Here is a 15,101-nt window from a genome sequence, read left to right as displayed (position 1 = left end):
GTGGACAAAAGAGGTATCTCTGTCTGAGTTAATCATCTAACAACAAATTGATATGGTCTTGCTGACCTATTGAATGGGTCACCTTAATCATTATCAGAAAGAAATTGCCTCCCCTGAGATTTCTTTCAGGAGCCGCCACTGCTTAGAGACATGTGACAATTCTACTCTTTCCTGATGTTTCTAGTGGAATAAAAAGACAGTTAAAAAGCCAAACAACACTATCTAACTCATGATAAAATGAGGCTTGCATCTTTACCACTACATTCATTTCCTGCCTGGGGAGTCAATCAGTGCTAGGTTTTTTTGTAGCCATAAGTGCACAAACCACAATCAGAGCATGTTCCTTTAAAGTGTTTCTCAATGCATCGACTCTCCTGATTTAGTGTTATTCTAAATCTGAGGCCGGGTTGATTCAGTCTCTGAGTGGAATAAGGAGACGTATTGATTGTTGTTTCAAGGTTTTACGGGAGACGGTAGAGTTATGGCGATGGGGGGGAAAGGGATCCGGGCCCCGTCAGCAATATGTGCTGCTTCTCCATAAACAAGGCGTTTCCTGCAAACAAACCCTGCCCTGCCCCGCCGCACGCACGCACGCACGCACGCACGCACGCACGCACGCACGCACGCACGCACGCACACACACACACACACACACACACACACACACACACACACACACACACACACACACACACACACACACACACACACACACACACACACACACACACACACACACACACACACACACACACACACACACACACACCAGAGGAATCACATTATTGTAAATGTGGTTTTATTAATAATAACAGTATCTCTTTTTAATGAACATTGCAGATACATAATAGAAAATAAATCAGAAATAGGTCGTCTCAAGAGTCGTGAAAGTGCCTGGAATAATTCTGTGCTATATATCGTCATTATTTCATCATCATCATCATCATGTTTATCATCAAAGCCCAGACATGTTCAATTCACCGTGAAAGAAAAAGTGTGGAGAAAATGCTTCCCGCTGATGTCCAAATCTCATCGATCTACCAGTTCCCCTGCAGTCAGGGTTAGTGTTTCTACTCTGAAATATGGCTCGATTGTCTTCTAAACCCCACTATTCTCTTGATTATATTTACAAAATGCCATGTCATTGAGCACAATAAACTCCTGGGTTAGGAAGTGGTGCCCTTGAAGCAATATCGTACTTTGTATAAGGGGGAAAGGTCTGATTGAGTGCTTGGAGTAAAAGCAAAAACTTAAGATTGCTAGAAGATAAAGGGGAAAAATCACCTTACTTTATTTATTGTTTCGTCTCTTTGCATATTTTATGGCACTAAATGATCTTCATTTGATGAGATGCTGCAGGGGTTTTAGTATGAGGTTAGAACGAAATAGAAAAATATGGCACAGCTGCAGGAGAAGGAAGTACAGTCTGACAATAGCTCTTTTTTTAGTATGATTTAAAGAGACAAAAAAAGGACTATTTTGTTCACTATAGCTTGCTTTGGTCTAACTTGCTCTATAGTGTAGTAACATATACTCCAGGATTTCATCTTTAAATACATTCTTGTCTCTTATGCTTTATTTTATTTGGGAGGGGTTTATTCTAAAAGGTTATTGTTGAGGAGAATACACCCCGTGATTACTCGCTGGTATCCTCCAAAGATGGCCGAATTGCCATTGATGACCTCACATCCCCATTCCCTAAAGCTAAATATTACTTTGTCATCAAGTCAGCAAGTGTTGAAGCCCTACTTTTTTTGTCAACTCAGCTGACAGGGAATGGTGAACAGATAACAGAGCTGTCATTTAAGAGGAAGAGAATACCAGATATACTTGTTTAGCCCTGGACGGCCTTGTTTGGTCCTTGAGGAAACCAGTAAACGTTTCAGGTGACATGGCTAGCCTCTCCCCCCTCTGCTCTGACACTGTCCGCAGCTCCATCTCTGTGAAATCAACAAAACAAAGAAATCCTGCTCAACTGTGATCTGTTTAAAATGACATAAACTCCTCTTTTTAATGATGAAAACACTTCTTCTTTCTCTAACAATATAAGACATTAAGTGAATGACCTATGGTGTGCTGTGCAGTTCCACATAACAAAACATATGCTTATTATCTCTTTCCTCTCATCAGAAACTTCAGCTAAGCAAATATCCCTCGGGTTACAAAAATAGACTTTTCTTTTTTCATAAAATAATACACATAATTAATTTTTCGGTGGTATAATCATCTGTTAGGTAAATAGCAAGGCTTTTTTTTTTTTCTTCTTTTAAAGTAATCGTGAGAGAAACAGAGAGATTTGTAGCCTAGCACCATATTCTTCATATCCTCCTCCGTGGATGTCCCGAAAGCATTTGAATATGATCGATGTATGAAACCCAGCGTGTCCCTGCTCTCTGGACTCCGTGTTTTTGCATATTCTGGTTGAGTCCAGACTCTCAACCCTTTACAGCAGCCTCCCAGGAAATCCAAATCCCATGTCCCAAAAAACTCCCAAAGCTTTATAAACTACACCAGCCAACAAATAAAGATAAAGGTAACAACGGTTTATCCAAAACATCTCACAGGCCATTGCTTCACTTTTGTACAAACTGAAACTAAAAGTCCCAACTGATGAAACATAAGAAGAAGTCCCAAACACTGATGCTACAAAGAATTAGAAAACGTATGTACAGGACCCTGTATTCCTTGACTCTCCGGGTAAATGATCGTGGGCGTTGGCTTGTGAGTGTTTATACAGGCATACAAACAAGTCCTCATTGTTTTTGTTATTTTTTGTTGTTCAGATTCAATAAAAGCTCTTATTGGACCAAAAAAAAGAAAAGAAAATCTGCCACCACCTTCATCCCCAAAGTGTCCTCCCTCCCCCTGTTGTTTCCTGGTGCAAATTCAACAGCAGCAAGTAGCAAATCAGGCGCCTCTGGCTCCGGTGCGTTCAGGGCCCGAGTGCCAGATGTGAGTCTTCTGTATAGATCTCTGTCACCAGATGACGCTGGATATGCTGGTCTCTCGGGGCAGCAGTGGCAGCATGGCGTTGTTCCCGTGGGCCTCCTCCATGCTCTGCTGCCGCGGCGACTTGGCCTGCGGCCGCTGCCCATTGATGAGCGTCATGGGGATGTTGCAGTAGGTGTGCTGGCTGCCCATCGTGCCCATTGTGCCCATCGTGGACATCGGCGGGAGCGTGCCGCTCGGTGCCAGGTCGTAGTCATAGCTACGGTAATAGTGTTTCTGCCTCATCGTGGTGTGGCAGGAGTTGTGGAAGTTGGAGCGCAAGTCCGGGTGTGCCGTCGCCATCGCGGTGGAGGTGGCCGCCGCCATGGAGATGGCAGAGACGGTCTGCAGCTCGCCGAAGGGGCCCTGCTCACTGACGTCCAGCACCTGCTCGTGGGAGATGCTCAGGGGCTCCATGCGCTTGAAGGGCATCTCGTAGAGCAGCTGCTTCCAGAACTTAGAGTTGAGCTTGTTGCTGGACGGCCCGCGCCACTTGATGACTGTCAGCATCTTGATGGTGTGTTTGAGGGCCTCCACCTCCTGGTAGTTCATGATGCCGCGCAGCTCGGCGCACTCGATCAGGATGACCTTGATCTCGCCGGTCACAAGCATGTTGCGCAGCCGCGTCTCCAACTCAAAGATACTCCACCCCCTCCGCACCACGTAACTGGGCGTCATGACTATGATGAGCCGCTTGCTCTGGTCCACACAGCGCGCCACGTCCTCGATGTAGGCTGAACACACACACAGAAACACAGAAAAACTTAAAAGCAGCACAGATGAGAAGCATATTCTCTATCATGTTCATTGTATTTGTTTAAATCGTACATGAGAGCTTAAGCTTGATGAAAATATGACGAAATATTGGGAGAAACGTCTCCCTTTTATCAACCCAATTCTATTAACATCAGATGTATTTTATAAAGCTGAAGTTGTTTATATTAAACATCTGAGGAAAATCTGCAGCATCACTGAGTCACTGATATATTACATGAACATAAAATAGACTCTTTAAATATATACTAAATAAACAACTTAGCATTTAAACATAGAGAATTATAGACATAAAGAGGACGAGGGTTGATCACTACAAGATGACAGTTAACAAAAAACACTGAAAGCCAGCCTACAGTGTGTCAACCTACACTTAACACATTTACAGTGTGGTGTTCAAATCCCTCTGAGTAGTGCGGAAAAATAACCGTGATAAAGTGTTTCCCCGGGCTGTCCTGGGCGTCTGGATGAGGAGAGCAGTGTGTGTGTGTGTGTGTGTGTGTGTGTGTGTGTGTGTGTGTGTGTGTGTGTGTGTGTGTGTGTGTGTGTGTATATAAGTGTGTGTTCGGGTACAGCCTGCTTTTAGCCTGTTTTTGGAAAGACTCCTCAGCAGCAGGATCAACGGGGCTTCACTTTTTCTAATCAAGGATACAAAATGATGTGTCTTTCTTTGAGCACAGAGATATAATTACATACTTATGTGTGTGAGAATATCTTGCTCATCTATAAGAAAACAATATCACCTCTCCATGTCTCCGAGAATGAACGTCATGTTATGCCTGAGGCTACAACTGATAAACTTGGATTTTTATTAGCTCTGTACTTACTACAAAGATAAGTACATTATTTGGGTTATTGGGATTTTTGCTGCATTTGTCAAAATACGTCTACGAGGCTTATTCTTTTATATTTTATCTCCAGTTATAATGCTCCTCAGTTACCAAAGAGTATCACAATTAAAGAACGCTACTTTGTTTTTTTGCCAGAATATCGTGGCATCACTATGTTACACTCACAATTCTATTGGCTAGCGCTCCAGCACATGTACGTGATAGGCTAAGGGGCGGGACATCTCTAAGTGGTTGACAAATGACAACAGAGCCATCTAAATAACCAATCAGAGCAGACTGGGCTCTGGTTTCAGACTTAGGGTGAAAGAGGTGCTGCAGTACAGGCAGTATGAGAACAATAAAGAGCTTTTTGAACATTAAAGCTTGGGGACATGTTGCAGTAAAAGTACTGAATACTATAAAATTAAAATAGAATATAAGACATGTGCCTAATCTGTTAACCACAAAAAGCGAGTAAAGAACATTTCATAATTTACCCTTTATGTAGGATTTTAAAGTTTTAACTAATGGCTTCATAATAACGTAAAAAATCAATAATGTATTATTGCAGTAAATACGGCTATTAGCGACCCCCTTATTACAACATTAACCAATTATAAAACCATTAGTAACAATGTTTAAACACTTAGAAAAGAGGATTTATTTTCTTGATTTTGTGAGAGATCTGTGGACACGAGCGTTAAACATCTGGATAATAAGTACCTCTAAGTAGTCTTGTGTCATCCTGGAAATGATCATTGGTGAAACCTAAACATAGATATTTGGATTCAAAGTAAGATCAGAAGTTGTGGAGAAAAAAAGCATTAAAAAAAATAAAAACAGTTTTGTTAATGTGGGGACATGACGCTGGTATAAACTGTGTTTCTGCACTGGTGTGTTTGCACAACGGTACCCTGATCAGTTTATTCCAGTTTAATATGGGAGATGGTGCATAAAAAAGCAAAGGAAACACTTTTATTTTGGTGGCAAGAGTTAAACCATTTATTTTGCTGCCATATACTAAAAAACATTGAAGTGTTTATAAATAATCCAGCATAAAGGGGAATAACACGCTGCTTATCAACAGCTCAGGAGGAGGATTGTTGACACGTGTTGAAACCCCAAATGGCCAAACTGTGTTTATCTTTAGCTGTGGATTATTATTTATTATATCAACTGTTGAGAGGCTAATACATTCCCAATGGGATCTGAATGTTTATACAAAGACACATTAAGCCAGGGAGAAAAAAAAAGGCAGAGGCTCTTTTAAATCCTTGCATTTTTATGCCATTTTTCCCATATTACAACAGTCCCCCCTCGAAATCGAGCACACAATCACAGCAAGGGATTCAGATTAACCACGTTGGCAGTGTGCCAATACTTGAGAAGAGCATAATTAGTAATGGCGGTATGTGCGGGGAAGACAGGCAGATGCATGTGTTCAAATGGAGGCTAATCACATAATGATATTATCAAACTCATCAAATTGCGTGATGAGTTAATCAACGATAAGCATGGGGCATGGTGAGGCGCTCCATTAGAGATATACGGTGGCAAAACATGCATTAATATCCATGCATAAAGAGCTTTCTGATGGTGCAGCTGACACCAGCACACAGCAGCATGCAGAGGTACGGTTTGTGTGGAGCTGCATGTTATATTAATGTTGATATTTTGTATTTAATTCAGCTTTTAAAGCCTCCCACAGGCTTTACATTAGATAATGTACTTTAATACTTGGGTACATAGAGAACCGACAAGCTGCAACACGTTTCTCCCCTAATGTGCAAGTGTTTTGAGCAAAATATTTTAAGATTAATTGCTATTATACTCCTCAAAACTCCCTCTCTACTTTCAAAAGATGAGTTGCCGTGCTTTTATTTTGAAGGGTCGCATTCTTGTTACATGTAATCAGAGGCTCTTGATCTCTGTTTATTAATACATGGCCTCCCTGCACAGCATGCGTCGAGTAGGAGCTATAAAACAGAGCCCATCTAAACTGCGATGGTTCTTCAGACGCGCTGCCGAGAACACGGGAATACTTCCGACACCCAGAAAGATGATTTAGATAACCTTAAGTGGAATGCAGCAGTTCCTAACAATTTTTGTTTGTTAGACGACCCTCCCAATATGAATATAATTTTTATATATATATATATATATATATATATATATACATATTTTGTTGTTTTATTACATCCAAACCACCTGACATGTTCCCCATCTGTTCATTTGAATCCATGGAGGCTTGGGGAGTAATGGATAACATCTAACAGGATTACATCATGAGGATACAGTCAGGTTTTCTTATAAATAAAATCTCTGAGCAGAGGTCACATTTTTGGTGCTAAATATATTGGTTTCTTCTTTCCTAAGGTCACTTTGTTCCGTTGTCTTTTACTTCTTTTTTTGGCATTATACACTTGATATTTCTTTCCTCTTGTATCTCTTTTGCATTGCATTTGATATTGAGGAACCTACTGGCAATTGCACAAGTACCACCACAGTGAAACTCGTTTTATTTAATGATGTTTTATACAGCAGGTACTTAAATAATTCATACTGTCAGGTAAGAAAATATGAGGTAATATTGAATATTGACATAACGATATCACTCAATTCTGCCTTACTGCTTCTTTTATTGCTTTGCAGATGTAGAGAAATAGTGTTGTTGAATTAAATAACCTCAAGGAAATCATTCTTTTAACAAGTTAAACATCGAAATGACCGTTAAAGGCATTAATAAAACACGAGTCACATTCCCTACCAATACTTTCTTTCAACTAACAAAGGAAAGTGCAATAATGTACACTTATGCAATGTGTTTATTACACATTGCAATGGCGATAAAAAAAAACCCTATCTATTTTACATCTAGGTTGCATTTCATCCAGCTTAATTCCAGTGGAAGTAATTGAAATAATATCTAGTCCTTGCAGAATTAAAGACAATCTAGGGAAAATGTGTGTTTATGCCTCCTATCTTTAAAGAAAAAGCTAGCATACAGGTAGTTTTGGTTGGAATCACTGTATGTTGTAGGACTAAAACACTTAAAAATAGTGTCTTATGATGTTTTTCTCAGGCTTATTTGATGTGTTACCATAATTGTGACTTTGTCCCTTTAAAAGCTGTAATATGATATTTATTCACTGTATATCTTATTACTCACAAGCTACTTTAATTAAATAATAATGCTTAGTTTTGTTTGCCATCCTTTCCCTGTAAAAATTGAAACTGACCAACCTCTATATGCCACTTTCTATATACTGATCCACTCTGCCGTTGGTTAGAAAAAAAGCCCATTTCATTATGATTTAAAACAATGACGATGGTTCTTAAAGGGTCTAGTTACGCCACAACACAAATGCATCACAGAAAACAAGGCATGTCACCACGGCACGGACAACACGAGCAAGCGACAGAACATTCGAAACACAACGTGACATCGCCGCGCGAGAGAGAGAGAGCTTACTTCCTGTGGGGATCAAGTCCCTGTCTGGAATGAAGAGTTTATACCCATAATGCTTCTCCAGCACGTCGGGGAGAATCTCCAGGGCAAAGCGCTCTTCCTCGCGGGTCTCCTGGCTCCACTGGTCTGGGTCCACTTTGGTGTAGGACAGGTAAGCGTCATAGTCCTTGTTATCTGCGGGTAGAGAGGGGAGATGGACACCGGGATTGGTGAAATGTCATACCAGCAGATCTTTCTTTAATTCACTTTTATAATCCAAGGAAGGAATGGAAATGGAGCAGAATTAAAGAACATGTGCATCACTTGATGTATTAGCATTAAGAAACCACTTTGCTCCAATTAAATGTTTTATGCCTCCTGCTTTGGTCAGCAAAGTTTTTCTGCTGCTTTTCCCTCCAGATGCTCGTAATCTATTTCCATACTGGTGCGCAGGGAGGTATTTATTCAGTGGGATACTTCATTGAGACAGGAAGCCTGCATTACACTGACCTCTGGGCACTTCTGCTCATCTGAGTGCTTTTCATTACAGCTCCGTCCCCACTGACGGAGAATGTTACATTGATGGCTACTTTGCCCACCGCAGGCTAAACAAATTAGGCTCTAGGCTGAGCTAAACGCCCAACACTGCCTGCTAGGCATGTGCATGGTGTGGCTCCATCACCCACATGAAAGTTCTGATTGATGACGGCTTTGAGAGGGCTGAGCGGAAAGTGAGGAGTGAGGGAGGACTTGCTGCAGCACTTCAGTACAATGAGTCAGGAGGGTGCGGATACCCAGGAGCCTCTGACTACTACAGGAAGGAGATAACAGCCCCCGGCTCTTGCAAGTAACAATTTTGTGCTCAAAGCGAACTGAAAAACAATTTGTCAATTAGAGAGTCTCAGTCTTTTAGTCCTGTAGACAGATACAACTTTGGAGCAAACAATAGAGAAGTCCTTTTCTGCTTTTATATTATTTGGTGGACTGCCCTTTCTGATTCTGAGCTCCCAGTCAGATACAATGCATGCCTACACAAATATCAGATTTTCTGTGTTTATTTATTCACTAAAGACCTCATATCTGTGCCACGAAAGGAGAGGGAACTCAGAATTGGAAACACTTTGAGACCTGGTGTGAACACAGCCCTTTGAGGTACACTCAGAGTCGCGAGCAGTCGTTGGATCTATAAGTTCCTGTCTTCATTATGACTGTAGTGCATCTGCTTTATAGTGGCCACCTGCAGCGCAAGAGCTGGGAGGTGATGTTTAACCCGTCAAGAAAAAAGGCAGAGAGGTGGAGGAGGGGAGGGGAGACGAGCAGCTGGGTTCAAGAGGAGGAATGTGGCATCTATCCTCACTACTGTTTCTCTTTTATGCAGCTTTAATACACGGCTAAGTTGAAAACTCGGTTCTGATTGGTCAATGTGGATGTTCCAGAAGACCGACGGGAAGTAAACACTAAAGGGAACAGCAAAAATGTGACAGATTTGGACAGTTACAGAAAAACCTCGATCAGTGTCGTCATTTTAAGTGAGTTAGTAGCTGTGTAATAAGCATCGGGATACTGATCATAATATCCATGTTCTTTTTTAAAATGTATGCACATTATCTCTTACTTAATATCCTTTCTATTCTACACTCCTCCCTCCCTCCCTCTCTCCGGGCCATGAGACTGTCAAGATCCGCTCACCTCCCGCTGGGTAATCTAGATATTTGGCCCTCTTACACAACGCTTTGTAATTAATCAAACTCCTTTTAATAACATGCAATTTCTTCTCTACAACATTAGGGACATGTAAGAGTAATTGAACTGTAACGTCATAATCACTTACTATAACTAACTGTTGGGTTTATATTCTGCCTCATTGTGACAGTACATCTGCCTCTCTTCTGTGTAGGCAGATCAGGGGCTATTTCGGTGGAGCTGATTCACTCGAGGTGAATCTGGAAGGGCGGATGACCCCTGCAGGAGCACCTTGAGGAGTCAATCCTCACAGGAGACTGCTGCGGTGCATCTGAAGGCGCAGCACACCTCTGAAACACTCCTCCGTCTCACATATCGACTGCAGAGGGATGGATGCTCGCTGCACTCGGAGGGGCGGGGTAATATATATGCATGTGCACAGAGAGCCCACAGTGAGATGGTGAACTCTTGAACCCGCGCTGGAGAGTGCCAAGAGAATCGGAGGTGTGATCTCCGGGATATTTCTGGGCTCCATTACATCTAATGGAGAGGAGATTTGAATGTAACTCACATACTTAACACTGGAGCTACAAAGGCACATGAGGCGGACTGCTAATGAGATGCTGAGTATTTCTAAATATGCTGTTTTGTTTTCCATGACTAATAAACAGCTACCTGAGGTCGTAGGGCTGCGGCTGATGATCATTTCCATTATCAATTAGTTCTTCATTCAGAGAAAAGAGGGAATGCTTAAAGATTCGTTGGTTTCAGAATTATTTCCTGGATTTACTAATTTTGCCAATTTTCAGGTTCGTATTTGGTTTTTTTTTGCCTCTACTGTGACATGATGCTTTAATGTTCAAACAGGTCTTTATTTTTCTCTCGCTGCCAGTTCAAAATGCCCCAAAATACACTTAAAATATATTTTTTTGTTGTGCCAATAGTCCGAAATCTAATGTGTACTCCTTTAAAAAATACATTTAAACACAATAATAGCAGCACATCATCCCATTTAAAAAAAACAAAACTGGAAGACATTAATGTTTTTTCCGAAACATCTTTAAGATGAATCCATTAATAAACTCATTGTTTCAGCAGTAATTTCAATACTAAAATGATGATCAATGATTCATCCCCACAGATAAATTATTAAGTGTAAACTCTCAATCTGTCTCTGTTTTTCCATTACAATTGACAATATATACAAAAAAAAAGAGCATTATTTGACCTTCTGATTACAGATGAGCTACTCTCTGATGTTTACCTCTGCATCTTCAATATGCAAATGAGCCAGGATGCAATCCCAGTGGCTGTGTGCGGGATGTGTAAACTATTAATGCTGGGTAACTCCAAACTACAGCAAACACAGACGGAGGCTCATAACTCCGCACCGCGCCGACAACACTGACATTCGTATTTATGGCAGAATGCTGATGAGTTCCCACCTCCGTGACAAGCTCGCTCTGCTGTTGTCATCGTGAAGCCTATTATTGATTCCACTGACACCCACACAATGTGACAACTGAGCGCTCTTTAACTAAATAGCGCCACTGACAAATAGCTGACAGTCCCTCCTTTTGTTACGCAAAGCTTACAGTTTTACATCTGGCAGGAGAGGGAGGCAATTAGTTCTTTGGGTGGCCGCAATGAAGCACTTTCTTGGCAGAGTGTGAAGATGCATTTTGGGGGAAAGAAAGACACTGGGTTTAAGGGCTTTAGTAATGAAAAAAAATCATGTTTTTTAATATCTGTCTCGGTTCTGTGTAAAAAACAACAACCATTAAAGCAGATTCAGGTAGCACGAGTATAGATTTACACCAAAAGTAAGAGCCTACAGAACAGTACACCTTACAAAGAATAAATAAAATCTGCTCCTGTTACAACAGAAAAAATATGTTCTTTTGAGTTTCTTAGTGACATTGTAATCCTGCTAGTATTTTTTCTTATGCAGCTACATTATTTTTTAATCCAGATTACATAATCCTGTTACTCCCCAAGCCTGCTTTATCTTTGCGCTGAAACTCAGAGATGAGAGGTTCAGGTGTGAGTTTGTGAACGTTGACATGCGGCGGTAGCAGTGATCTAATCGACCACGGCGTGGAGGAAAGTATCCGGGGTCTCCTGAGATCTCCAGAGGCAGCGTGCTGTGTCTTATTGAACCTGATCCCCTTATACTGGAGAACAAATTGAAAATCTGTTTCCCTCTCCGAGCACTCACTCGGGGTGGCGCAATTAAAGGAGACAATTGCTGTTTGGCATTAGGTTCAAGGCCTTACATTTTTTCTTCCTCTTTTCAACAAAGCTGCCTCTGGGCCATCCATTATGGCAGAGTTTGTCTTTCCCGCGGCCGGCACAGCCCAAGGTAATGACTTTCAGTGAAATCTCTGCTGTGGCAGCCATGGCGGTTAACCAGAGAGAGTGTATATGTAGAGGAGCACAATACTTTTTACCTTTAAACACTCATAACTCTCTTGCTGTCTCTCTTCCCACTCCAGCCTCTCCAAACTAATCTCATTCCCCCTGAATTCATTGCAGCGCGGGTACTTGAGAGACTCATTACGTGGGAATCAAATTAAAACTTGCTCCTTGTCTCAGTTTGATGCATTCTCAAGCCAAGACTCATCCACCAGGACCAATCAGAGGCTTATTTTTTGTTTTACTGTTGCTGATGGGGCCTGAGTTAATGTTTTTAGTCTGGCACAGGGACTATGTTTGGATTTCCTTCAGCAGAATATATTATCCTTTTACTCATGTGCAGTTTGCATGCAGACTAGTGGGACACCATCAGCAGTGGATTAGCAGCACCACAACCTAACCCCTCCCGACTTCATGTTTCCTCTTACGTTTCCATAACAGCAACTCCAGATAATGTGCCTTGAGTAAGTCTGTTGAGCACAGTACAGCAAATATTGCAAACTCGAATGTTTCATATTATTGAGTGTTTTTTGGCTGGTTATTCACTGAAATAAGTAACAGTGAGTACCCTGAAAGCACCTGCAGCTGCAGCATTCGAAGTGTTTTAGGGAAAAAGGCTGCCTTTTTCCTTTTATAGCCAAACTCACAGCTCTTCCTGTTGGAGGCTCAGCAAAGCAGCAAGAGGGAACTGTTTGAAAACCTGAACTTCATTACCCAGAAGTCATGTATTGTGATGTCAGGAAACAGCACGGGTGACTGGTGATTTGTTTTTTTAGAGGATGAAGAAATGGAAACACATCAAAGACTGGGGAGTTGTTTTGCTACTGTTTAGGAGACAGTTAACAGAATATTTTTGCATAAAGTTGTTGATTTTGCTCACTGGGCTGAAAAGACTCCCTGAAATTGACGACAACATTTCTGTGTGTGTAATGATGGTAGGATCTTTTTAGGTGGCATTTAGATAAAACAGGTGCATATTTACATAAGAATAGTGCCATATGCAGTTTTAAGATATGGAAAATAGCCCAGGTGGATTTAAGTAAAAATAAATATGTGCAGAGCAGCACTGATAGCGCTCAGGTTAGGGATTTCATTCTACACAGGAAAGAAAGGACGCTTTCACAGCAGAGGAAGGCGCTTTAGAAATCCTCCACCAAAACAGGAAACACTGACAGATTACGGGAGGATTTATTATATAACGGCGTAAAGTAAATTACGTTTTGCGCATCTTACCTCCATCTATATCCTCGCTGCCAAAGTGGTTCCTGTAGAAGAGCATGAGTTCGATCCGGTAGCACTTGTACAGTGTCACCAGACAGATGAGCAGCATCAGGATGGCTCCCAGACCGCCAGCCAGCTCCACCGTGTACATCAGCTCCGCTAAACACAGCGAGAGGGAGATATTTCAATAACTTGATCAGTAATACAAAGAAAATCTGCAGCCTGGAATAGTGAAAGAGGCCCGATTATGCTTTTTGGGGGTTTTCCAAAAGACAACAATATGCATATACTGCAAAAAGCTGATTTATTGTTCCAGATTATATGTTTACAAAATGACAGAAAAGCAAGCATACAGCATTTTTCTTTAAACGATTACACTTATAGGCAGTGCAGTTTGTTTGAATAGTTCAAAAGATGATACTTATAACGGTCACATTCATCATTTTAATGAGTTTTAGATGCTGTGGAACTTTTTTTTATTCCCTTAGAATTTGAAAAGTGTCAGGAAGTTGCACAGTAATTTTGTATTTCTCTCATAACTTCCGCAAGATAAATACTGTGATACTGCATACTTCGTTAAATAATGCACAATGCAGTCATCATGGATGAGAAAAAGGTCCCTCGCTATCTGTAAGAAAGTATATGTTTCTAGATCCAGGTTTTTTTGCAAAAGGCATCTCCTTCTGTGTTCGGTTTTCATCTCCGTCTTTCCATGTTGTTTAAATTCTCGTTGTGCCTTGATTATATCCCCATGACACATAACTCTAACCGTAATGAAAGCACAACCCCCTTCTCTTCCTGTCACCAAATGCCTCCTGGCTTGATCGAATAATAAAAAAAAATCTAATTGAGGCAGTGGGGTACAACAATAGCATATGACAGATCTGACGGCCACGCTTATGAAGATTGGTGACACGTGTGTGCGGCTCCAGAGAGGTGCGCGGCGAGGAAAACGCCTGTTCATCGACAGATCGAAGTGGTTGTGCTCCACGCCATCCGTCACTGCTGCAATCTGACGCAAAACTCATGAAAAGCACGAGCGGGAGCTCAAATCCTGGAAGTGCTTGACTTCACAGTTGATATTTCAGCTTTACATTAACTAAATATCCCCACAGAAGCAAGAGTAGTAGTGTTATTCAGGAGGATGAACACCACAGGACAATGGACTCCATTAGGCTCCATGGTCCAATGACTCGCCTTGAAAACCAAGTCGTTTATTTTCACGATTTTGTCTCTTCCTCAAGGCTTTTTTTTCTCGTTTTCTGTCGGATGTCACTCCATCTTTTCGCGATTCAACATTTCCTCCCGGCTACGCCTCACAAAATCTGGGTGGTCAGCCTTCATTGGCTGACTAATGGACAACAGTAAAAAAGGCAGGGATCGTGCGCAAAGCCGTACACACACAAACATGGCCGGAGAGGACTTAGCTTGCATCGCCATCCATCACCGGCGCACGTTTAACCTCGATGCAGTGCGCGATGCCCATTTCACTGCGGCGGTCATCAGGTTGACAGCTCCCATGATGAAGGGTGATGTTCTGGAGAGCTAACGAGCGAGGCCCGCGCCGCTTCATCACGCCTGTCTGAACGACGACCTTCAGGCAAACTTACGTACGCAAACAAAAAGAGCAAACAAACTCTGTGCAGAATGAGCGAGCGCTGTCGATACCCTAACTTCATCCTCTTGTCTCACTTTCTATCCACTCATCCTGAAGTTTTCAGAGAGCGGTAACAAGCACTGCC

The 15,101-nt window shown here is 41.7% G+C and overlaps 1 protein-coding gene across 2 annotated transcripts in view; it reads right to left on the bottom strand.

Annotated features, from left to right (window-relative positions):
• Positions 1 to 802: 802 nt before the first annotated feature.
• Positions 803 to 15,101, bottom strand: part of LOC134861074 (interleukin-1 receptor accessory protein-like 1) — a 170,973-nt gene continuing 156,674 nt past the window's right edge. Inside the window, exons 9-12 of one of the 2 annotated variants that reach the window (XM_063878080.1) lie at positions 13,372 to 13,518; positions 8,065 to 8,235; positions 5,316 to 5,360; positions 803 to 3,722 (exon numbers count right to left, since the gene is read on the bottom strand). In XM_063878080.1, coding sequence (XP_063734150.1) covers positions 2,977 to 3,722; positions 5,316 to 5,360; positions 8,065 to 8,235; positions 13,372 to 13,518 — 1,109 coding nt within the window. In that variant the 3' untranslated portion in view covers positions 803 to 2,976. The remainder of the gene's footprint in view (positions 3,723 to 5,315; positions 5,361 to 8,064; positions 8,236 to 13,371; positions 13,519 to 15,101) is intronic. The other variant, XM_063878081.1, reaches the window with a different exon arrangement.

This window comes from Eleginops maclovinus, chromosome 24 (genome assembly GCF_036324505.1).
Source record: "Eleginops maclovinus isolate JMC-PN-2008 ecotype Puerto Natales chromosome 24, JC_Emac_rtc_rv5, whole genome shotgun sequence".
Classification (NCBI taxonomy): Eukaryota; Metazoa; Chordata; class Actinopteri; order Perciformes; family Eleginopidae; genus Eleginops; species Eleginops maclovinus.
The sequence above is the reverse complement of the archived record's forward strand: the minus strand, read 5'-3'. Positions and strand labels throughout refer to the sequence as shown.